Source organism: Periplaneta americana, chromosome 11 (genome assembly GCF_040183065.1).
Source record: "Periplaneta americana isolate PAMFEO1 chromosome 11, P.americana_PAMFEO1_priV1, whole genome shotgun sequence".
Classification (NCBI taxonomy): Eukaryota; Metazoa; Arthropoda; class Insecta; order Blattodea; family Blattidae; genus Periplaneta; species Periplaneta americana.
The window spans coordinates 117,419,076-117,445,510 of NC_091127.1; the positions used below are offsets into that span (position 1 = coordinate 117,419,076).

Below are 26,435 nucleotides of genomic sequence, written 5' to 3' on the forward strand. Positions count from 1 at the left end.
CGAGTGAAATTTTTAAACTGTCATCTCCTTTCTCTCTCCTCTCTGCTCTTTGGAGGACAAAAAATCCTAAAAAGTTATTTGAATGTAGTACATGAAGTTGAATTTTTTTACATTCCTTATATATTTTAGAAACAATTCTGAGAGATGAGATGAACAGTCTAACTCAATTTTATAAAGGAGCCTTTGTTTTAAATTTAAGGGCCGAATGGCTGCTGGTTCAAAAAATAAACCAGTATATTTTGATCATTATTACCTCCTATTTTACATCCCTTAATGTTCGTATTTCGTAAAACTCCGTCTTATCTTTTGACTAAGGATTAACAGAAACCTACACACAGGGTTTAAGGAGATTTAAGATGATTAGTCCGTTGATTATAGAATAGTTTTTTATATATACGTATATACGAGGCGCATCCAGAAAGTAAGTTTCCCTATTATTTCCCCTTGAAAGTAAACGTAATTAGCCGTGTCAATTGCGCATGCGTAACAGATCTATGACGTATCAATCATATGCCAGCCGGACAGGTCCCGCCTGGTGCCAGTAGCGTGGCAGCAGTGATCCGAAATGGAACCTCTTATTCCTTCTCTCGCCGCCTGCGAGGTTCGGTCGGTGATAAAGTTCTTTAATGCAAAAAGCATTGCGCCAATTGAAATTCATCGGCAGCTCTGTCAGGTCTATGGGCCGAACATCATGAGTAAGCAGATGGTGCGTCGCTGGTGTAGGCAGTTTTCCGAAGGTCGTCAAAGTGTCCATGATGAAGAGCGCAGTGGGCGACCGTCCCTCATCAATGATGATCGTGTTGAGCTGGTGCGGCAGTGCATCATGGAGAACCGTCGCTTCACGATTACGGAGCTGAGCAGCCATTTTCCGCAGATACCGCGATCCTTGTTGCATGAGATTGTCACTAAGCACCTGCTGTTCAAAAAAGTGTGTGCCAGGTGGGTGCCGAAAAACCTGACACCCGAACACAAAATGCAACGTTTAGGAGCAGCACTGACATTTCTGCAACGGTATCACGATGACGGCGACGAGTTCCTCGACAGGATCGTCACGGGTGATGAGACTTAGATTTCGCACTTCACCCCAGAAACCAAGCAGCAGTCAATGCATTGGCGGCATAGTGGATCTCCGGTCAGGACGATATTCAAACAGACGCTGTCGGTACGGAAAGTGATGTGCACGGTGTTCTGGGACAGGAAGGGCATTCTGCTCATTGACTTCCTTCCAAAAGGTGAAACAGTGAACGCTGACCGTTACTGTGAAACATTGCGAAAATTGCGACGTGCCATTCAAAACAAGAGGCGTAGAATGCTTACTGCAGGTGTTGTGCTCCTCCATGACAATGCTGGTCCACATACGGCTCGGCGCACAGTGCTGTTTTGACGGAATTTGGCTGGGAGTTGCTTCATCACCCACCCTACAGTCCTGATCTTGCTCCCAGCGATTTTCACGTTTTCTTGCATTTTCAAGAAATTCCTGTCCTCCGGTGAGCGTTTTGGCAACGACGAATAGCTGAAGACGTCTGTCACATGCTGGTTCTATTCACAAGCGGCAGAGTTCTACGACAGAGGGACACAAAAGTTGATCCCACGATACGACAAGTGTCTCAATTCTGATGGTGGCTATGTTGAAAAATAGCTGAAACATTGCTGTACCTGTTGCCAATAAATGTTTTCCTGAAAGTGTGTGTTCTTTTTTTAAAAAAATAGGGAAACTTACTTTCTGGATGCGCCTCATATATGTAGATTGTCTTTATACTTTATAGTAACGAGGAAAAGATTATGCAGCGGCAACTGGAATTATCTCGAAAACAGTGTGCCGGGGACTTCTCTTTTCATACGCATGCACACATACTGTGTAGATTACTGCAGTTGTATAAAAGTGGTTATATGTGCATTGTTTTTGGAGATGACTGTCCATCCGAGTCCACTAGGATAATCAGGAATGTATGTTTACTCTTATGTCTCACCCATTCCAGCTGCAGTTTGCTTGCGACGAAGATAACAACCGACCTTGCAGTTAAGAGTAACTCGCTCTGGAGTTCTGATTAATAAAATCCATCTGCCTAAATCGATGGCGTCAACTATACATAGTATTTCAGCTTAGGCTTACATACAAAACGGGTGCATTACTTACATATTGCAGTTCTTTCTTACATCTCGTAATGGATAACTGCTCACAATAGATCCACTCTGAATCAGATGCACATTCTTCATTAGATGAAACGTCGTCTGTATCCGAATCGGAATCCCCTGTTATTACGATTCTTTCAGTTTCGACTTCAATTATACCGTCGGCCACTCTGTACTTTTCCTCCAATCCAATGACATGGCGACACGTATTCTTCCATTCTGACACAGTTATATTGCCTAATTCTTCTTCTGTGTAATTCCAAATTTCCTTTATGTTGGAATTCATATTCTTCATCGCAACTTGGCGTTTAACCATCCCCCACATGTATTCTATTGGCCACAAATTGCAGTGATATGGTGGTAGCCTCATAACTGTATGACCATGGGCGCTGAAAATTGGAATCCGCTCTATTGTATGGGTACAGGACGACTGACACTGACTAACATGAGGAGACCTGCCTTCGTACATTGTAGGTCAAAGTCTATGTTATTCCGCTGAAGTCAGTCCTGAATGCCTTGTGTTTTACAAATGTAATCTTCATCATTACGATGTTTGGTGACATATACACGTCCGTTGATGTGATATTTTTTGTTAGAGATGTTGGGCGGTTTGTTCATTATCACCGAGTGGTATGGTGCATTGTCCATGACTTACCGTTTGTGGTGAGAGGTTGGAATGAGTTTCTCTTGCATCCATTTTTCAAAATTTTCTGAATTCATTTTGTCATAGTAGTCTCCACTTTTAGTTCTGGCCTGGAAAATATTTGCAGTAATTGCAATGAACCTCATATCTCCGCCTGCATGTGTTATAACAAGTCTTCTGCCAGTGCTGTCGTCCGTCAAAACTCCTGTCACATCTTCACTTTGCCAGCATTTTTTAACTTTATAATGGGGGTGCATCCTAGTTTCGTCTAGATAAACGATGGCCTACCTTCATTATGAAACTTTTTAATATGGCGAAGGTACAATATAGTCCTTCGTGCTACAATATCGCTATTTCAATCAGTGCTCGTCTTGTATTTTCACATTTCTTGAATTTGAACCCAATATCTATGAGGATATTTTTCTGAGACTTTCCCGTTACCCCCATCACCTTCGATCTCAACTTCAATTTGGGCTAAAATAGCGTCTATCAATTCTCAATCACCATCTAGACCAGATCTGCAGAACTGTAGCTCCTCAGTGCGACTGCCTTCGTACCCCTTCTACCCCACCCACCTTTTCTACCAGTGTGGTCATAGCGTTATAATTGCGCTCGGCTATATCAACATTCATTCTCGCAACGCCAAGTACACAATACGCTATCAAGAATTATAAATGAACAGATAATAAAATCCTTAGGAACATACCTTTGGGACGTAAGAGAAAAACGAATGTGGGAAATAAATAAGTTAAAAGACATGTAAATAATTTTAAAAAGTATGCGTGCATATACGAGTAATATAAGAAGGTCTACTTATATATGTATGTTGATAAGTGAGTGATAGCTATATGACTGGAGGTCAATGCGGTCATTCAACATTGTAACACACTGCAGCCAAAATGAATGAATGAATGAATGAATGAATGAATGAATGAATGAATGAATACACAATACGCGTACTGCAGTTTGAAGAGAACTGGAACATAGCAAATTATAAACCTGTGAAGAAACACTACTTCCAAAACAAATGGTAATATGATTATATTTTGTTGTCGAAGAAGACGAAAGAATTGCTTTTTTTACTCTGTCCGATCCAATTTATTTCTACTCGTCATTTCAATATTAAATGACATTTCAACAAAGCCCATATTAAGAATTATGGAATAGACAAACTTTCGGGTAAATTCATTATTACGAACTGTATATTGAATATTTATTTATATACTGTTAAATTAAGGACATCACTCGTTGTGTTCATTTTGTATTGAAACGAATAGTGTCATTTATATTAATTTCAAGGTTCATTACTTAAATGTTACAAATTTATGTTTGCGTAGGGGATAATGGAAAGAAAATTTTGGAAAATCTAAAGCAGGTTAGGCGCAAAGAAATCTCAAAGAAACTACGACAGAAAATCTAGCATACCGGTAATCGTAAACCTAGAAACGACATAACGCATTATAAATACAATGACTTTATTATAATCTTTTTTGAAAATTTCAATGCCACCACTGATGGATCTTTCACACGTAAAGAATGTCAACAACTCTCTGCAGAAGTCGATCATCCCCAATAGAAATGGAGTGAGGCTGACGTCATATCTCCCCTACTTACGGGTTCTGCAGGCCTGATCTAGACAAACAACTCAACCGTTACAGACAAAATTACATGAAATTCATAAATTGTTCCGCTCTTTTGACATTCAAAACTTTCTACTAGAACTCAAGGAAGTTTTTAAGCAAGTGTCGTTATTAGTTTATGTTCAGTACAAGAAGTCATGGTGACAAAATTCAGCCTTTCAATAAGCCAACGCAACATGGTCAATAAAACTACTCCACCCTGTCCATAATTAAGAATAATTCTTAATGATGCACAATTATTATATATTGAAATTGTCCACATCTGTGGAGTAACGGTCAGTGCGTTGGCCGCGAAACCAGGTGGTCCGGGTTCGAATCCCGGTCGGGGCAAGTTACCTGGTTGAGGTTTTTTCCGGGGTTTCCCCTCAACCCAATACGAGCAAATGCTGGGTAACTTTCGGTGCTGGACCCCGGACTCATTTCACCGGTATTATCACCTTCATTTCTTTCAGACGCTAAATAACCTAGATGTTGATACAGCGTCGTAAAATAACCCAATAAAATATATTGAAATTGGATAATTATTATATATTGAAATGTCAATAGGCTGAAGTTTCACTTATTAGAATTATAGGTGAATCCAAACTTTTCTATTCAGAAGACCATAATTCACTAGCCAATTTAATCTAATAATTTCTGTCGTGTTTATATGATATTTGTATTATTGGAGGTTGGCTTCCTCACGTTTGATCTGAAAACCTGACAAGGCAAAACACCTCTTTTGGTGTGATACTTGAAACAAAATGCATAACTCAGGTTATGCGTCACATCACGTGGTTGGTTGGTTGGTTGGGCTGGTTGGTTGGCACATCAAGTCTGTGTTGTCAACACTGATGACTGGATCGCTTGCTTCTTACGTAGAGATCACATGTGTGTTACTCATATGTTGACCTTGGCCCGCATGATGCAACTCTGATCAGCTGTTCATTTCATTCCTCCACGTACAACAGTCACAACATCAATAAATTATTCAACTTCCTTCCGATATAGATGACGTCGAGTTCAAGGTTTATAACCCAGTGTTGCCAGATATGACTGTTTTTGTGATCGATTAGCGACAACAAAAGTGCGGGTTTGAGAAATGTCTCTATTCTCGAGATTTTCGTAAATTTCGTGATAAGTCTGAAGATCTACTCGTATGTCTGAAGGTGGAAATATGGTGCGGCAGCGTAGCAGTGGCCTAAACATATAATGCAAATTATGACGTCTGGAGTGCGCTCACTTTCATGTCCAGTCTGAGCTAATCACTTGTTAGTTTACCTCTTTGCAGCACTTTTTTTAATACTAAGCAGTGCATTGCTGGTCTAAGCGCAGTTTTATACAAGTTTTTAATGTATTTGACTGAATACAACGCGGAAAATGGACACTAAGTGAAATTCTGAACAATAAGTGCTTCACAACAATGTTTCTCATTACGTTACTTACTTACAAGGAGGTTCATTGTCGCCCTCACATAAACCCGTCATCGGTCCCTATCCTGAGCAAGATTAATCCAGTCCCTAACATTATATCCCACCTACTGTCGGTGACTCAGGAGAAGACGAGAGCGGACTGAGGAGGAAGGGATGTGAACAGATAAAGTAAGACAACACGTGCAATATTTGTACTGCAGTAAGCGGAAACATTAGGTCTCCTTCTGTTCAACTTAGCTTTAATTTCCATACGCATTGTTACTCATGTTTCCTGTACGAGTAATAACCTGGCTACTGGGATGTTATCTGAGCGATGTTTATAATAACCTAGATCATATGACCTCAATCAAAAGTTACATAGCTGGGGTTTTTTATACAATTTTTCATGCTCTTTCCAGTTATAGTGAAACCATATGCATACTCTAACACTACATTTATAAAATAAAGTGTGTTAAATATTACAAAGAACACTGTGAATTACGAAATTGCCTCTACATCAAAACTGTGGAGACGACAGATGTCCGTCTTTGATATTAAGCTACTCATATATGTAACAGATAACTCTTCGCTACGTTAAAATTGGCAGCACTTTGAAGAGAACAACCGCCAGGATCGCCACCCGTCCGCCGTTATGAACACGAGATGGCAGCACAGTCGCTAATGCAATTCAAATGCGTATTATGACGTGACTCCTTATGTAACAACTAGATGGCAGCGTAGTAAACCTGACAAAAGTTATTAATCTCAAAGCCTATAACCCCGACATATCTGTTACATATATGATCTAGGATAATAATCAGCAGCGATAGTCAAGAAGGTCACATTCTTTCCGCTCGTCTTCTCCTGAGTAACGGACAGTACATCACATCCATTTTAATATTATCCTCCCATCTATGTCTTCCGAAGATTTGCAGACGACATAGTGCTGTTCGCAAAATCCGCCACAGAACTACAGGAAAAGTTATCAGATCTGAGCAAAGAAAGCGAGAAAGCGGGGCTACAGATGAACTCTACAAAGACCAAAGCAATGACAAACGACATAGAGACACCAATAACTATAGACGGCACATACATTCAGTACTGTAAACAATATGTACATTTGGGACAAGAAGTCAGCCTAACTGAAAAGAGAGACAAAGAAATTCGAAGAAGAATTAACCTAGCATGGGAGAAATTCTGGGGACTCAAATTCCTGCTCTTACACAAAGATATTAATATACAATTAAGACTGGAAGCCCTACGGACCTATATCATACCGACCCTAACATATGGCAGCCAAACCTGGTCGTTAAACTAAAAAAACAAGCACAGAAGGTACAGGTAAGCCAACGCAAAATGGAGAGAAAGATATTAGAGATTAAACTACAGGACAAAGTAAGAAATGAAGAACTGAGGTTAAAAAGCGGTATAAGCCAACGCAAAATGGAGAGAAAGATATTAGAGATTAAACTACAGGACAAAGTAAGAAATGAAGAACTGAGGTTAAAAAGCGGTATCGAAATGGCCTGCAAGACAGCGAGAAGACTAAAATGGAAATGGGGAGGACATGTAGCCAGACTACCCGCCGACAGATGGGCATACGCCACTACAGTCTGGGACCCAAGGAGAGGAAGAAGAGGAAGGGGAAGACCAAGAAGGAGATGGGCACAGGACTTCGTTGACGTGATAGGACCGCAATGGACACGTATTGCGAGAGACAGAGAAAAGTGGAAAGACATAATTTTAGATTTAGAATAAGTAACAGTAGAACACAAAACAGTGAAGTGAAGTGAAGTGACTCAACTTTGAGTAAGGCCCACGGGGACCAGCTCACCCCGTGAGCAAAAGTAGAGCTGCCCTACCGATGGTAGGAGGCCCTTGCCTGCTAAGGATGTAATGGGCTTTTCTAATTCCAATTCTAATCTATGTCTTGGACTTCTCAAAGGTCTTTTTCCATCAGGTCTCCCAAGTAACACTATCCATTTCTGGATTCACCTATATGTGCTACATGTCCTGCCCATCTCAAACGTCTGGATTTTATGCTCCTAATTATGTTAGGTGAAGAATACAATGCGTTCAATTCTGCGTTGTGTAACTTCCTCCATTCTCCTGTAACTTCATTCCTCTTTGCCTCAAATATTTTCCTAAGCATCTTATTCTCGAACACCCTTAATCTCTGTTCCTCTCTCTAAGTCGGAGTCCAAGTTTCACAAACATACAGAGCAACCGTCAATGTAACTATTTTATAAATTCTAACTTTCAGTTTTTTTGAAAGCAGACTGGATACTAAATACAATATTTCTCAAAAAAGAAAAAAAAAAAACTAGGAAACCACTATGAAGTCCTTTTCAAACGTATTAGGACTACGGACTCCCTTCCTATAGATCTGTTTTTCGCGGAACCCTTCAAAGTCATGAATGGAATGCTGAGTAGTTTAGAGTTTGGGGTTAATGTTAAGTGAATATGAATAGTGATATTTCTGTTACATTTTCCAAAACTGAATCAATATTAACTGTAGGCCTATATCTGAATTAAACAAAATGTAAGTAATTGTACGGAATGCAGATGATCTTCATTAATATATGTTACAGCAGACTTGATATTAAAAAATAACAAAACAATACTCCATTTTCAATACAATACCACAGTCTAGTATATAGTCACGAAGCTTGAGTTGTGAGGGTGCTAGGAACAATAGACTGTGCCTGTACTATTTCGCATTGTCTGTAATGAGGCGATATTAGTGATCCTAGTGTTACCAACTACTATGGATGCATATTTACTACGTATTGAGCTTCGTGACTGTATATACTGTATATACAATATTGTATAATAATCTTGTATTGAAAAAATTATCAAGTACAGTATATTTTTACAGGTTTCCCTACTTTGGTGACAAAATGATGGAACTGTTTCCTTTTTTTATGTTTTTTTAATGTCTTTATATATTTTAGGATCAATGTTAGTAATTTTTAATCTGGAGTCTGCCGTCGTATTTACTCGGATTTTTTTTACACGTCTGACCGTAACACGAACGGACCCGGTTTCAAATTCTGGTTGGGACAAGTTACGTAGTTAGTAGGGTTCTTCTGGGATTTTTCGTCAGCCGATTGAAGCAGAATTATTGCTGGATAACTTTCGGCATTAGACCTCGAACTCATTCCGCCATCATTAATTTACATATCATCATCATCATCATCATCATCATCATCATCATCATCATCATCCATATTGTAGCCCGGGTTAAGTTCATGGTGCGGAGTGCTGTACTTGTACAAGAGCGTGGCCGTTCGGCTACAAGTATCATTCACAGAATAGGAGTGATAAGCACAATAAGCCTCAGGCTGCAGTGTAAGCCTTAGGGTTCCTCCTCCGTAAAAAGGAGAAAAAACAGTTTTGATACAGAAAAGAGCAGAAAATGCCTGCTCACATAAGTCGTAGGGAACAGAATTAAATCTTTGAAGGTTCATTCTGAGAGTTCTTTATTCCGCATGGACTTTCAGCCAAAAATAAAAAAGTTGACAAACCCTTTTTCCAAGCATGATCACATGATAACTTAACAAGCTGATGTTCCTTTTTGGTGAGATTGTGAGTCTCTGTGCTATTTAGGCGATTTTGAATTCATATAATGTTAGAATTAGGAACTGGAAAATAATTTCCGAGTTCATCTTCATCCCTATTACGATGAAATTTAAGCCAGCAATCTATTATAGACAATTGAGTAGCTTAATATCAAAGACGGACATCTGTCGTCTCCATAGTTTTGATCTAGAGGCAATTTTTTAATTCACAGTGTTCTTTATAATATTTAACACAATTTATTTTATAAATATAGTGTTAGAGTTTGCATATGGTTTCACTATAAGTGGAAAGAGCATGAAAAATTGTATGAAAAACCACACCTATCTAAATTTCGATTGAGGTCAGATGTCCGTCTTTGATATTAAGCTACTCAATTATTAAACACTTTTGTGCTTGCGTTTAAACTTAAAGTCTTGCACTGTTCAATAACGCACGGAGGCTGTCAACAATATAATCGAACGATTTTACTATTTTATTTATTCATGTTTGATTTTCAGATAAGTCAGTTATTAAAATATAATGTTTTAATAATCAAACGAACTTACAAGACGTTATAAAAATAACTGCCAATGCGGTTGAGACATTATTGCCACAAAAAAATCTTCTTGCAGTCTTATAATTACAAATTTTATGTATTCTAATAATAATAATAATAATAATAATAATAATAATAATAATAATAATTATTATTATTATTATTATTATTATTATTATTATTGTTATTATTGTTATTATTATTATTATTATTATTAACTGATATAAAAAATAAAGTGCCTTTATAAATAATATTATCCCCTGATTGAGGTTTTGACATACGTACAGTAGTGGCAAAAAAACCGGACCTACATTCTTCATTGAATGGTTCAGGTGCTTGGGGCGCGCCGCTATCGTGCAAACGGTCGCAGGTTCGATTCCCATGGCAGGCAAAGACGAAAACAGTAACCAGCTGCGTGGCTGTTGTTCAACTGCACAGGTGGTTTCCGGTCCAAGGAATATGCACCGATGCTCTGGAGTGAACAAGGCTCTGAAATCAGCTACAAAGGTCGGTCCGGTTTTTTTTGTCACTACTGTACATCTATTATCAGGCAGTACTTCTCACTTGACGATATGTGACAGAGGAAGAACAATTATTGTTTGTATCCATCTGAAGTCTGACTAATCCCCATTTCAGTTTGGTTGAGAGGCTTTCCCCTCTACTCACACTCTCTACCGTCAGTGAAGGGGAAGGTGCTACAGTCCGTCGTAAAAACGTTCGACTAATTGACTTACAACACAAAGTGTCAAAATCTATATTTCGAAAGTCTATACCAAGAAGTCAATTCTATTTTTATTACTGTCTATATCAATAATTTGCATATTAAAAATATTTAACGAGTTCAATATACGACAGTTACTTGTAACGTAAGAAGAAATAAATACTAAAACAGGCGTACAACTGACATATTAAATTTAAGTATTTCGATCTTAATAAGCATAGGTCTACTGAACCAGTAGTAATGCGTTTCTACGTTCAGCTACACAAATTATAGTACTATGCAGTGAATTTAAGTGGAATTATGAATAATAACATTAAAATACAAAGCCTGTATTATGACATGCACTATAATAAAATTAGAACTAGAAATATTTTTATAGACTTTCATAATCTGTTTTGTGCGGAAATCAAGAATTAATTTGAATTAACATACCTCTTTACGTCTTATCTTATCACTATTATCACTATTATCTTCATCACCGTTCACCGCAGCTAATATTTTGTCTAAAGTTGGCAGTTCTTGACTAAAAAAGAATTGGTGAACTTTAGATCTTATTGCTGATTTTGTGAATTCGTCGTATTTTTCTAATAGTGGAACAGTTTTGCGAAATTTCACCGGACTCTTTAATTTATTGTCATTCATCTTCGCCTCTCTTCTGATGCGATAAACACTTGCTTTTCCCACTCCCGTCAGTTTCCCCGTCATCTCAGCCACCTTTTCTAAACTGTAAGTTGGATTTTCAGCACATAACGTTTGAAATAAATTCAACACACATCTCTGCTGACCACTTCGCATTGGTTTACCTTTTTTATGTTTTATAACACTGCTGGAAGCCATAATGTTCGTTAAATAATTTACAAACTACGATAAAATACGGTCCTAATCCTAAATAAAAAACTATGTACTTATATAAGAAAATTAACACTATACTATGTACACTATTTCCTATACCGATATTCACAAAACACTACGAAGTAAACTGTAAGGACGAAACAAATCTCAAACCACTCAGGGCAAAAGATAAATGTTTTCTCCACCGTTAGTTGCTACACTGCGACATATACACTGGGACAATCTGCACTGTGTCGCTCCCCAACATTCAAACCAACATTCGTTAATTTTATCAGTAGCCAGTTGAAAATATTATAACAATGACACTAAAATATACTGAAACAAGTCATTGTCAAACATCTGTATGGCTGCATTTTATATCCCCTAGTGTACTTTAGTAAATATTTTATTTTGTTCTGTGTACAGCGTAGGGGGTGCAGGTATAAGAAGTAACAGCTACTGCTCGGTCGCTAACGGTATCTGAGGAATAGGGAGGGGTGAAAAGAATGTCTTTGCGCCCTCTCAACTTGCAAGAAATGCCGTTTAGTGTAATATGTAGCTAGTCGGCGATTATGCAATGGAGAGGAAAATGAACTGACCACTCTACCCCATTATCTCCTGGCCTAGTTGCCTCATAAGTGATGCCTTCTTGGTATTACTTGTGAGGTTCAGATCTGTCTTCGGACAGTTGACTAAACAACAACAATATAAATAGTATTGCCCTACATAATTGTTTATAGGCCTAAGAAAAATATTACGTTTCTACACTCTACAATATAATACAAAATATTCTGATCAACGTAATATTTACTACGTTTGTCCTACTACGTTTTTTCCTTGCTCGGCCTGTGTTGCTCCATCTAACTGACATGATGTGTGTATGAGGGGAAGGACTATCTTGTCTGCAATGTAAACACAGTATTATTCTGTGTGTACTCAATTTCAACCTAAAGTTTAAACTGTTACAATGTTTTATACTAAATCTAGGCTACTTAGTGCCTGAACTGCAACGTATACACAAATAATGTAGAATTCCAAAAAAGTATCAGTTCTTGCACCTGAAAAATATTTTTAGTTTTGAAGGAACTTGTACTTCCACTGGCAACTAAAATGTCATTGGTCCAAAGCAGAAGTTGAAGGTTGAGCGATTATGCTGAACTCCGTCAAATCTTCATATCGCATTGCAAATTGTCATCCTAGTAACTAAGGCAGGTCTTAAGAGGGCATGAGAAGTGTTGTGATTGTGAAGTTTCCAAATAAAATCGACACCATTAAAAACAATTTCACCAAATTTGACATGAACGACATTATCATGAATGGAGAAGATGAATATGTAATTTCATTTAAAAGTATAGCTGCTTTGGCGGTATATATTATTTTTAACAATTCCTTAATTTAAGTGAGTTATTTTTAAAACTCAAAATCTTCTTACGTGACTAAGATGAAGTCTCTTGGTTCTTAAAGATTCAACCTCTCTCCAAATAAATCACCTCAGATGATAAACATGTTTAATGTAATCTCATTGTGTAGGCCTATCTTGTTTTTACCTAATCTATGTTAATCTATTTATTTAATGTATTTTAAGCTGAAAATGTATTATATATTTTATTTAATTGTATTTTGGTAGTTTTACTATTATTTACAAAATTAAATTCATACTAGAAATCTTATTGTGTGTGTTTTTATTTTGCATTTGTATTTTGTGTTCGTATCTAATGACGAACCTATAATCTGTAATAGATTGTACAGGGAATAAATACAATACAATACAATACAATACAATACAATACAATACAATACAATACAATACAATACAATACATACATACATACATACATACATACATACATACATACATACATACATACATACATACATACACGAATAAGAATGAGAGAAAATACATGCAAAACGAAATAATGGAAGATAGGAAAAGAGCACAATGAAGGAAAGAAATGGAGGGAGTCAAAGAAGATAAAGAAGGGAAAAGGAAGAAAGAACAAATAAAAGGAATAATACGCATACGCATATAATTAGGGATGACAACCATCCCGATATTAGCGGAAAATCCCGACTTTCATACATATTTCCTTTTCCCGTCTCAAACATTAGCGGGAACATCGTTTTCCCCATATTCATTCAAAAGTGCCTTATCTCACTACTTTTGGGTAATATAGTAAAAAAAAAAGCCTGAAAATAAATAAAAAGAGGGCCTAATACTTGTTTGATGATGATGATGATGATGGTATGAATGCTACTATCGATATGTATTGTTGTTATAATCGACATAAAATATATTGCCAACTTCTAAATTAACAGTCGGTTTTATTTTGTTGACTTGTAGCCTACATTGCTGGGAGACATCGTTAGATATAGGCCACTCTTACACTAAACCTGGAGTAATTTAAGCTTATTAATCAAATATGATTCTACTTACTGTTTTTTTATATGCTCACCTGTATGTAATTTATATTTTATGCATATTTCATTGTTATTTTCCATCCGAAGATAATTAAGAACGATGAATATTACTTAATATCTCCTATCTTTCTTCAAATAGTGTTTATATGCCATGTTAATTTTCATTTCTTTTCATAAGTTTACAATGATGCACATTGGGAGCAACATATAAGAAATTATTTTCCTACACAATCGAACTATATTCACGTTGTTTTGAAATGATTAATTGACGATGGTTTTCTTATTGTTTATTACACGCACATTTGTATGTAATTTCTACTCCATACGTTTTTTTCTATCCCAAGATCATTAAGAATGGTGAATATTATTGATGCTTGTTTCCTGTATTTCTTAAAATAATTTTATGCGGCATGTTAGTTTTTATTTATCGTTAGTTACGTAAAAATGATGCGCCAAAAAATAAAAAATAATAATAATTTCGTACTCACTCCACATCCTATATATTCACATTTGTTTTTCAGTGATTTATTAAAGAATGTACCGGTATTTAAAAGACTAATGATTTAGAAACATGTTACATAAATCATCCTTGTGCCAGAAGAGAATGCTCCCTGGACCAAATTATCGTATTTTGCAGTGGTCGTCAGTACTCGCTGAAATGGGTAATAATATAATATAATTATGTTGTATGCAGGAAGCGGGGTATCGGGGCTGCAAGCCCCGACGATGATCCAACGTGTAAACTTAGCACATGATGTAAAAAGCGGGCTATCGGGGCTGCAAGCCCCGATGATGATCCGACGTGTAGCACATGATGCAAAAAGCGGGGTATCGGGGCTGCAAGCCCCGATGATCCGACGTGTAGCACATGATGGAAAAAAAGCGGGGTGTCGGGCACTGAAAAGTGCCTTTTCGAAAGCATAGTGATGCGCATTTGACAAACGCAGTGTACGTACTTGCTAATAATCCCTTTTTATTTGTCGTTATTTACGTAAAAATGATACGCCAAAAAATAATAATAATTTCGTACTCCACTTCCTATATTCACATTTGTTTTTCAGCGATTTTTTTAAGAATGTACCGGTATTTAAAAGACTAATTTAGAAACATGTTACATAAATCATCCTTGTGCCAAAAGAGAATGCTCCCTGGACCAAATTATCGTTGAGATATCTATTGTCAATTGCTTTTATTTGTCAGTAGGCATTGACTGACGGGTATATAAGGACTGGTGCTCTTAGGGGTGGAGGTCGGAGTTTGGGATGACTCACAAGCAACAAGTTATACTAAATATGTTTATGACTCCTATAGTGGGCGGGACATAAGTAACATTCACCCAAAAATATAATACAAAGTGACTAAAATCACATCAGTAGTAAAAAATTGTTTAAATTCTCTTATTTAATTTTTTAATTTGGTAGCATTTAAGGTTTATCGAATATCGAATGCTAAAAACGCTAATCGAACCATTACTTCCGCCGACCTTTTTTTGCGTATAATGTGTGATGGGTGGCCCCTATACTGAATCTGTTCCAAAAAGAGCAAAATAAAAATCGTGATAAACGTTTAACTACAAATCCCTTGGCTATCGGTGCTAATATCCTTTGTTTTTAGAATCCCTGGGTCTAACGCTCACGTACAAAGTTTTTTTTTCCTTTTAATGAAAGCTAAATGGACAGAGTGTAGAAACAGATATACAACAGAATTAATAAAATCAGAGCTTCAGGCCACCATTAATTTCAATATGAATTAAAGGGATTTTTTTAAACATAAAAAGTAACACAAAATTTCTGAAAGAGGCAAAATCTGTTGATAAATATTAAATATTTTGTGACACTACTACAGTGTAATGTTAGTAATTAGGCAAATAATTAATCATAATAGTAATGCAAGTTGAATTTCATAAAATTATATAACTATGTTGGATTAATAAAGGATTGGTATTCAAATTCTACCCTAGTTTGCTTATTTTATTATGTATTTGCAACATAAGTTAATATAATTTAAGCCAGAGGATGATATACTCATATTGTGCAATGTACACAGATTATCTATAATTTTTAACGTCGAAAATGTCGTTTATAAAAGTTTTCCCGACATGTGGTTTTCAAAAGTTGGCAACCCTACATGATACAAACACATGAAGCATGTAACAAACAGCACAGAGATAACTCACCTGAAACTTGGACACGAAGCTTTGCATATCCTGCACTAATGCCTTCATTTGGCCGCCTAACATCCATTCGTTGTCCCGTGGTTTATGCACACTTCGCAGGAGATTCCTCCCATCCACCGCGATGATGGGTCGTTTGCCTGTACTCTGTGTGTACTCCGACGCTAACTCGGCGATGTTCACCTCACGACGAACCTCAGGAGGGCTCTTTTTCAAATACGTCTCAAAATGCCGCACACCCATTTCTATGCTCTCCTACTGCGAGAGACTGTACTCCGCAACACGCCAAGGCCGACTTCAACTTTTAAGTAAGCTGCAGTGTCGCCAACTCGGTCATGCTGAATGTCTCTAAATGCTATGTAAAAAGCTTCCGTTTGCAAGTAAAATAACCCAAATTTGAAATAAATAAACTATATTTTTTCGTGTAAATACGTTATTATTATTATTATTATTATTATTATTATTATTATTATTATTAAACTTCATACATTGGTTATGTACATTTTTATACAACTCTTCAATGAAGTTAAATACAGATTTTGGAACTTTCATTAATTGAAGTCTAGTTCTTATCTTTATTGCCATATTCCTCCATTGTTGAAGTAGACTCAACAAGTCCAGCTGCTCCTGTATCAGAAGCAGACTCGTAAGATTTTAGCTTGCACTAAAATTTTCAATATAGGCCTACTTACAGCATTACTGTCTTATGTACCACAGCGAAAATTAATTGGATCACATTTTGCAGAAAGGAACACGTTAGGGGCCTACATCTAAACTGAGAAAAATGCATTTTAAAGTTAAACGTGAGTGATAAATTCAGAAATAAATTAATATAACTATATACCTATTGCTTTAACCTAAAGCGTATTATACGAAATATATTATTTTGTTCAAAATATGGACCCTTGAAATTATTTAATTATTGAGACATCAAATTTGTTTGTGAAGTGGTTTCTTTCTGCAGATGTGATTCAATCAACTTAATACATTTTACCTCTGTTGAAGCTGAAGCCATAATCAACCACTGACCAGTCCTTTTTGATTCTGCTGCTGCTATTGTTGGTGTCGTTGAAATTATTTATGTTTGTTTATAAATTAAAGTTTTTAAACACTGTACAATATACAATTTAATTTAAAGATACCGTACTATATTGGTTTGTGTTATTAATTTCATTTCACTGTTCGAATCACAATTTTATTTGAACACGAAGTCTAGCCTTCTTTCTTTGCGACTAGAAAAAGTACTAATCACTTTATAATGAAATTAACAATATTTTCAATCATCACTTTTTCTACTCTTAAAGCCAAAGCAGCAGGACTGTCGTGTCATTGTACTTCTTAGAAAGATCTTCACTCTCTTCAGCGTAGAAAAACATCTCTCAGACTGAGCAGTAATCTGAGTAGTAAGAATTGTTTTGAGGAGAATGAACACTTCTGTGCAGGAATCGCCAATTCCTGCATCCAACATGATTTCGTACATTTTCATACGTCCAGAAATATTACGGAATTCTTGCTTCTCGCACAAAACAAATACAGTAGTCCAGTTTTCACAAAAAAGGATAAGCTTCTATGGTTTCATCAAGTTCAGCTGAAGAAAATTGTATGTAATTTAGCCTATATTGTCTTTGAAAATAACAATTTTGCTACTGACAAATGCTTATTGAAAGCAAATCTCTTTTTTACCTGACAAGAAATGGTATCACACACCTCTTTCGCAGAGACAAGATTTTGCGACTTACTTTTATTTTTCATGGGAGGAGTTTCTTCTAGTTTATGAGTAACAGAAGGAAGGGTTCGATACCCGGAACAATTTTTCCCTTGAAATTATTTAAGTCAGTTTCACAGGGAGCTATACCTGAAAACCAGATTCTGTTCGTTAACAGAAAACCACAATTCAAGTTACACAGTGTTTGTGTGCACTAAATGTTGGGTTTTGACGTCTTGTGAGCCCACTTGAGGTATGTGAATATCTTAAAGGAAAAAATTGAGCCGGTGTCGGTTACAGTTCTTGGGTAGCTCAGTCGGTTGAGCGTTGGCGTGCTGTCAAAGGTCCCAGGTTCGATACCCGGTTCCGGAACAATTTTTCCCTTGAAATTATTCAAGAAGGAAGTTTGTTTCTTTCTTTTATGATTGCCTCAAGGAATGAATTTACTGCATTGAAGATACTGGTGGAACTTGCATTATTACGTAGTAGCTGGTTATACAATATAATATTTACATGAGGCATGATATGATGAAAAAATTCTAGCCAAAGGCTGAAGTCCTGATCATTCAACATACGAAGAATCCCTGTAGCTCCTTGTACAGGGACATCATTTTATGTTTACTTCAATTTTTATTGTACCTGAGTTTTTTAATGTACTTAACTCCCACCCCTTCTACTAGAGAACTTCCAACCGTTCTCCACACAAAACCAAAGCCGCGTATGCAGTCAAAGTCGCCTTACGGTCATGGTAAACACAACTGAGGTAGTGAGTATAGTACGTTCCAGAAATATGTTCGCGTTTTCCAGTGACGAAAGAACTTTCAATATTGAAGCATATTTTCGCACAGGTACTGTCGTCCGTTTGTCTACGTCGCATCCCGGTTTCCTTCACCCGTTTCTGCTCACCCCCTGTAAAGGCTAGTGGCTGGACTGTCTCTGCTCTTCTCTGAAAACAATTTCTGTTAGTAATTGGACGTCTACGTAATATTATACAACTGTTTAATAGTACATTATGCAACGAGCCTATAATGAAGGCAATTAAGAAGTGAGTATGGATATTTATGAAACGAGCGCAAGCGAGTTTCATAATTTTCATACGAGCTTCTTAATTACCATTATAGGCGAGTTTCATACGACTTTTTATGCTCGACCATATTTCTAACTTGATATTATTAATTTTATTGTATCTGACCTGGAGCAACGTCCCGTATGTTGTGAGATGTGCGCAGACGCGAAAGTATTGATTTTTTCCGAGGAACAGATGTCCACATTGACCTTGCTAGGCCATAAGAACCTACAGAGATAACATTGAAATTAAATTAGACATTGAAAAACGAGATGACAAATTGTATTTATATGAATATTATTTACAATTAACGCTAAATATTATAGTAACAGAACATAACCTTCTGCGACAGTATTGGATTTCCAGCCTCCGTGACTTTTCGCTAATTCTCTTTCGATTGCATATCCGAGAATAATCGATACTTGCGGTTTTATAACGGTAGAAAGCTGACCTGTCATTGGCTGAACAGTTGTAACCTGAGTCGTCATTGGCTGAAAGACCTGACCTTTAATGAGTAGGTGTACTTTAATGACATGCATTAAAGGTCTGCTACCAGGTGTATAATTACTACATTTCGGCATGGTCGAGCATAAAATAACTTAAATGGGCATCGTTAAATTATTAGCTGTCACGTGATTTTCCCTCTTTCTACGACCCTGCGACAAAACCACTTGGACGGACAGTAGATAGCATGTCTGAATAATTTTATCTTTTCGGAGCGGGCAGGAGTGAAGATTGAATTTACAGTACGTAAGGTACTCTTTTATAGAGTAGGTACAGAATTATTTCAACATGAGTTAGTAGTACGAAGGACGAAACTGATAATTGGAATTAGGTAGAATAGTCTATAGTGCGATAATATGCACATTGGAACTGAAGCCTGTATCGAAATGAACGGTCACCATTTTCAAAAATGTGTTTAAATATCCATATTATGATTATTTTTCAGTTTAACTTCATTCTCTATATTGTACGCTAATGTACTGTAGACAGTGTAATATACACTGCTTAATGAACACGTCCGAATAGATAGCTCAATTCGTATGTGAAAACACTTATTGTTAATACAGTACTGTATTTTGATTAAATAAAAACCCAATGAAAATTATCAAACTCAAAATCACGACATTTCCTAGTTTATGTAAATGGATGAACTACTTTTCTTCCCTCCTATACCTAGTTAAAGTGATTCGTTTGTATTTTACGTCAGTATCATCGAACTCCAGTCATGGAAGGGAGAAGCAAACAGTGTTTCCGGTTCCCAACTATTAATTCAAAGGTATAGGCAGGTTAATATTAGAAATGTTAGTAAAAATTAAATGATGTCCTTGTATAATATTACGTAGAAGTCCAATTCCTAACAGCAAATGTTTTCAGAAAAGAGCTAAAACAGTCCAGCCACTAGCCTTTACAGAGGTCAGCAGAAACGGGGGGGGGGACAGTGATGAGACGTAATTAAACGGACGCACAGTACCTGTGCTAAAATATGATTCAGTAGTGAATGAATGCTCTTTCTTCACTGAAAAATGTGATCATATTTCTGAAACATACTATATTCACTCACTTTGTACTGCTTACTATGACCGTAAGACGACTTTGCGGCTTTGGTTGTGTGTGGAAGTTTGCTACTAGAAGGAGTGGGAGTGAAGTACATTCAAAAACTCAGGTACAATAAAAATTGAAGTAAAAATAAAATTATGTCCCTGTACAACTATTTAAAAAATTAAAATAAAACGGCCTCGTTAAGTAATTGTCACGTGATCCCCCCCCTTTCTAAGACCATCCTACATAACAGCATGAACGGACAGTAGATAGCATATGAGTAAATTTATCTGTGGATCAGGCAGAAGTGAAAATTGAATTGGCAGTACGTAACGTACACTGTTATAGAGTAGGTACAGAATTATTTCAACAGGCGTAGGATTATGGCTCTCCATGTCGCCTGATTTGAGTGCTTTGCATTATTTCCTTGGGGTTACTGGGAAACAGTTGTGTTTGCTAAACATCCTTCAACAATAGAAGAATTAAATAATTACATTCAAGAAACCATATATTCAGTTTCAGAAGATGTCTTTGAAAACTTTTTTGATAATATGCACAAAAGATTTGAAGCCTGTATCGAAATGAACGACCACATTTTCAATAATTTGTTTAAATATTCAAATTTTGATTATTTTTAAAATTCAAATGCACTGTAAATATTGTATGCTAATGTGCTGTAGACAGTATAGCATACATTGCATAATAAATACGTCCGACTGGATAGTTCAGTTAGTGAGTAAAAACATTTACTGTTAATACTGTACTGTATTTTGATTAAATAAAAACCCGACGAAAATAATCAAACTCAAAATCGTAACATTTCCTAGATACGTAAATGGATGCACCACTCTTTTTTTCCCTCCTATACCTAGTAAAGTTATTTGTATTGTATTTTACACTTCGTCAAACTTCGGTCGTGTAAGGGCGTATAATTATAGCAAACACTGTTTTCGGTTCTCAATCGTTAATCCAAAGGTATAGTCTGGTTAATATTGAAAATGTTAGTAAAAATAAAATGATGTCCCTGTACATCTGACTTTTCTCCACTCATTATGGCCGCTCCGTCGTTAAGTCTGGACGATACGTTTGTTACGGTCGCCATTCAGAACTGTATTCAACTGCTCTAAAATGCATTCCGCTAATACTTTAGCATTTTGGGATTTTCATGCTCAGCACCGCCCAATTCATAACGGAAAACAATAACCTGCTGCATATGATTTGATACATCAGTCGTATCATCTGACATAGCTGACAAAAATTTATATTGTTATATTTCAGCAGATATTTCATCGCGACACACCTCCAGAATGCAGTCAAGAAGTTCATTCTGGATCGTCTTGGAAGTTCCTGTAAACACTTTTTACTTAAAAAAAAAATGTTTTTTGAGAGACACATCTAACTTTACAGCAAATTCCAATAATCCTCGAAACACGCCAAGATTCGATGTCCTTAAGGCTTCGCCATGGTCACGTAATGGAAGTTCAAATTTCCCGCAGAACGTTGCACAATCTATAATTTTCTAGAGAATTTCTCAATTTTGTCTCACTTTCTCATTATGTTTGTTTGTTTGCTGTCTGTAAGCATCACTTAGCTGATTTGCGACGTTTACTTTTCCTAACAAAGTGAAAACAATGACATACTTAATACGTTTTGCAGAATCTTCTTTTTTTTTAAGCTTTCTCGGCTAAATGTTTCAAATACCCTGCTTTTGTCCAAGACGCATCACCTCCGAACAATAAACACGGAAAGCAAAATAGTGCATTATTTTTCAGGACAGCCACACAATCATATATACTTATAATAAATAGGAGAATTAAATTTCCTAGAGTAAGTCTGATTTCTGCTTAATGATGCCTGAGAAATACTGTGTCACGACCTAAACTCTTCATTTTACTTTTCTCTGCAAACGACAGTGATGAAAAACTGATATTTTGCAGATATTTAACATTGTTCTTACTGCACAGTCTTAAAAACGGTGTCGCGCTCTGACCGCGCTTGGGCGAGATCGTGACAGTGAAACTTAAGGCTGGTTCACAATAAACCGGGAACGGAAACGACAACGAGAACGGAAATAATGTTAAAATAAATGTATTTAAATGTGAGCACTCACAATTAACTATTGTGAATGCTCACAATTAAATACATTAAATTTATTTTAACATTATTTCCGTTCTCGTTGTCGCTTCTGTTCCCGGTTTATTGTGAACAAGCCTTTAGCAGTGCACGTTTCAGTTTTGTATAGTAGCCTACATGGATTTATTGTATGAGTTCTAAAATTAATCGAGTTAATACTATGAAAGCAACATTCAACAACAAACAACAACGACCAACAGCAATAGAAAGTCATCAGTGGATTGCTATTTAAAAAATAAACATGGACAGCTTGTTCCAGTTCGAGCCCACCTACATCAGAGTGTAATAATTTGGCGAACAGTAGGTACCGAAACTAGTGGAGTGTGTGGTTTATCTGAGTCAGGCGTTTCCGATATTAGAAACAGTAATAATAACGCGGAAGCAGTTATTTCAGTTGATCCAAATGACGCATATAGTGCGAAATAAGGGGCGGAAATATTTTTCTCTGCCTAGAGGCGCCAAGTAGCTAGATTCTTCATTCAAAAACGGATATCTTATTGGAAACTCAACACTTCAGTTCTTCAGAAGCCTGATTGTATTGGAACCTTTAAATACAAGGTATATGGATTTACTATAAGGTAGAGCCACTCGGCAATATCCGCTAGCAGACGAACTCGTGACGTCACTTCGGAAGCTCGTTAGCCACGGGATGAATTATGGCCTCCTAGCACCGAAGTATTTGTAACAAGTTATCACACAAAATTATTTTAAATGACAATCTGTTTTTTGTTTAACTTTTATTTGTGAGGAAAAATGTACCACTCACAAAAGGAAACTATATTAAGCGTGCCTTATCCCTATGTGTTACAAGTAATTTCATCTTCTAAACTGGAGAAGAGTTTGTACGAAATAATATTTTTGTATCAGAAAATATAGTTACCCTTCATAAGAAATGTTCGTTATTAAATAGAACAATTACATAGTGAATGCTAATAATTTCCTAACATAATAACAATGACAGAAAACATAACACATTAATAAATATTATTAGAACATGCAGAAATAATAAAGCCATGGGTAGGCCTAATTATTTCTGATAGTAGGCCTATGTATTTTAATTAATATAGGCACATAATTTTTCCATATATATTACTATATCATTACTCCTATATTTTCAAATACTCGTTATAATACACATTAAGCTGACTATTAACATAACTCACTTAAAGCTATAAACTGTATTAAATGTTACAAACATATTATGCTTGACATCTTTGGACCCAGATTGGCCCTAGAGCCCTTTCAGCCTCATTTAAAATTACCATGACTCCACGGGGTGAAGTCGGTTGGAGAATAAAGCTAGCCACCTCATGCCATTCATTGACTATGAATATGTGAAGTTGTGAACACTTTATTATGTTTGAAAATAGGCTGCATATTTTCAAACAAAATAATCATTAAGTAGGTATTTATATCACATACCTTTTTCCTCCTCCCTGAAGATTGGAATGAATTCTTCTCTCTTGTCAGCGCCTAGCAGAAGCTTGCCATTTACGTGCCTTCTTTCTTTGTAGTTCCGCTGCTCTTGCAGTCTTCGCTGCCGTATTCAGTGAACGAATGCGGATAAATGTCCTTGTTCTTGTATATATTTTAATTATTAATGGATGTACATGTGGAAACTTCTGTGCGAGAATGTTACACATGCCCTTAATGACGTTGCAGCAGTTTAATTTATCACCATGCACACCTACAAACACTACTTCAAACTGTTTCACTGTGCATAGCCATTCATCTGATGGTTTGAGCAGACCTCCTCGAGACAGTTTTTCAATCCAGCCCTGATGTACCGGCAATGCATCTGGTGTAACACTAATTAATTGGCCTGTAGGATCTTTTTAGGTTTAATGTTCAAGAGCTCGGCTTTCAGGTCCCTCTCATAATCTTCTGGTAGAAAATGAACACTACACACGGTGGCATTTTTAATGTTGATTTTGTCTTTCCTTCTGCAAGCATGAATCCATTGCTTACAAACACTGTCATCCTTGGGAAAGGTGTGGTAAATCAAATCTGAACCTTTAGTCTTACGATTATAATTTTTACACGAAAACACTGCGCAACCGGGCATGGTAAATAATGCAATATGTTTTTAGGCACAAAATATTTACAATAAACTAATTAACTTAATACCACGTGGGCTAACTTAAATACATAACCTATATACTACGATTATAAAACACGTGAAAGCCCGAATTAACAACAGTAACTGTTATAAATATAATTAAGTTCATTATAACACATTTTTATTTGGAAATATTCCACTATGAGTGCAGATTTGTCACATTTAGGGCACACGCAACCAGAATCACTGCTAGAAAACAACTTATAGCTTGCTTTTAATTCATACTGCGAATTGTTTAGCTTCCTCGGTGACGTCATGCGTCAACTGTCTAAAATTTACGTGTCTGCGCATAGCCGTATGAGCACCCCCTGCTTTAAATATCTTTGGTCGACATTGCTCCTTCGATAACATAGATACACAGACATAACCAATTGGTGGGATTTACATGTGAAACCGCAGATTAAAAAATCCTCCAGCAGGTTTTCCTTTCTGCATATAGAGATCAAGAAATATGCTAAATTTTTACTTTCGATGTATTTATGATATTCTGAAACAATTTCAACCATCACTGGTACGGTACGACGCACAGTGATCCTTTTACGGTATCTGGCCGCGCAAAATTCGATTCAGTATTAAAATGATGTAGCAACATTAAAATAACAATTTGTACATATGTTAAACATTTTCTTTATCCATGTCCACATGATTCGAATTCAATTTAGGCTTAATATTAACACTCAATCACAGACATATAGGTATTCTATAGGCAACAACACTGTAGAACTTCAGGTCTTCATCACTGCAGGTATGAAATATATAAGTAAAATACATGGAAGAAATCAGTTACATTATAATTTTTATTTTAATCGCACTCTTAACTTCACACATGACATAATATTTCAATAAAAGCACTACATGGTTTCCTTTATGTTAATCAAGTAAGATATTTCACTACAATCAGTAAGTACATTTTCTTTCCATGGAGAAAGTAGTGGGTGCCTCAAATTTTAACAAGTTTATCATAATAAAATAAATAATACATTAAAACTAGATACACGTGAGTGTATTCTATATATTCTCTACATATTTATACGTATATTCACAATAATGATTTCACCTCTACAGTAGTAGTGAGGCGCGTGCTATTCCTGCAGCTACGTGCTACTTATGTGGTCCTTCTAAGAAGGGTCGTATTGTAATCAAACATTCATTTTGAGAGATGTACCACACATTTATCACTTCAGCGTTTTCTAGTATGACATAGCTAGTTTTTTATTATAAATTGTGAGGAAAATGTTACAAGTATAAAATAATGGGGAAGATGACAAGGCGTACACTAATAATGAACAGTTGCCACTACTAATTTATACTTTAATGTAATTCAGTGTTAAAAGTGTTTTCAATAATATTTAGTTCTCAGTCTGCTGTAAGCTTCAGATTAAGTTCCTGAAGCGGGTGCGGGGTCTTGATAGACAAAGAACTTCATTAAGTGTAGGTCTACTTCTCTTTCGCATTTCCTTTGTGAGACTGCTTATTACACGATCTGACGACACTAAAACATATTCAGCATTAGATGACAAGCCACTTAAGGAAACTTTATATATATTTTGTTCATATAAAACAAATTTCTCTCTAGCCACATCTTTTTGTGACTGGGATTTACTCAGGATTCGGTGGCAAGCAAGCAAAATTAACAATCTTAACAGTATCTTTAAAACGGATTATCTGTAAGTTTTCAAATCATTATTTTAAACAGTTAAACAGTTCATCAATTCTTTCTGCTTTGTCATCTGTATGGCGCCAAACATGAAAAAGATCGTTCCGCGATACCTCTTCTGAGAGTACTAAAACCTGAAAAAA

The 26,435-nt window shown here is 36.3% G+C and overlaps 2 protein-coding genes across 3 annotated transcripts in view; both read right to left on the reverse strand.

The window, feature by feature from the left end:
• LOC138709263 (constitutive coactivator of peroxisome proliferator-activated receptor gamma-like) overlaps positions 1-16,371 on the reverse strand; it is a 59,716-nt gene extending 43,345 nt beyond the window's left edge. The window contains exon 1 of one of the 2 annotated variants that reach the window (XM_069839920.1): positions 16,074-16,371. In XM_069839920.1, coding sequence (XP_069696021.1) covers positions 16,074-16,313 — 240 coding nt within the window. In that variant the 5' untranslated portion in view covers positions 16,314-16,371. The remainder of the gene's footprint in view (positions 1-16,073) is intronic. The other variant, XM_069839919.1, reaches the window with a different exon arrangement.
• Positions 1-26,435, reverse strand: part of LOC138709264 (uncharacterized) — a 293,926-nt gene that overhangs the window by 246,529 nt on the left and 20,962 nt on the right. The window lies entirely within an intron of this gene.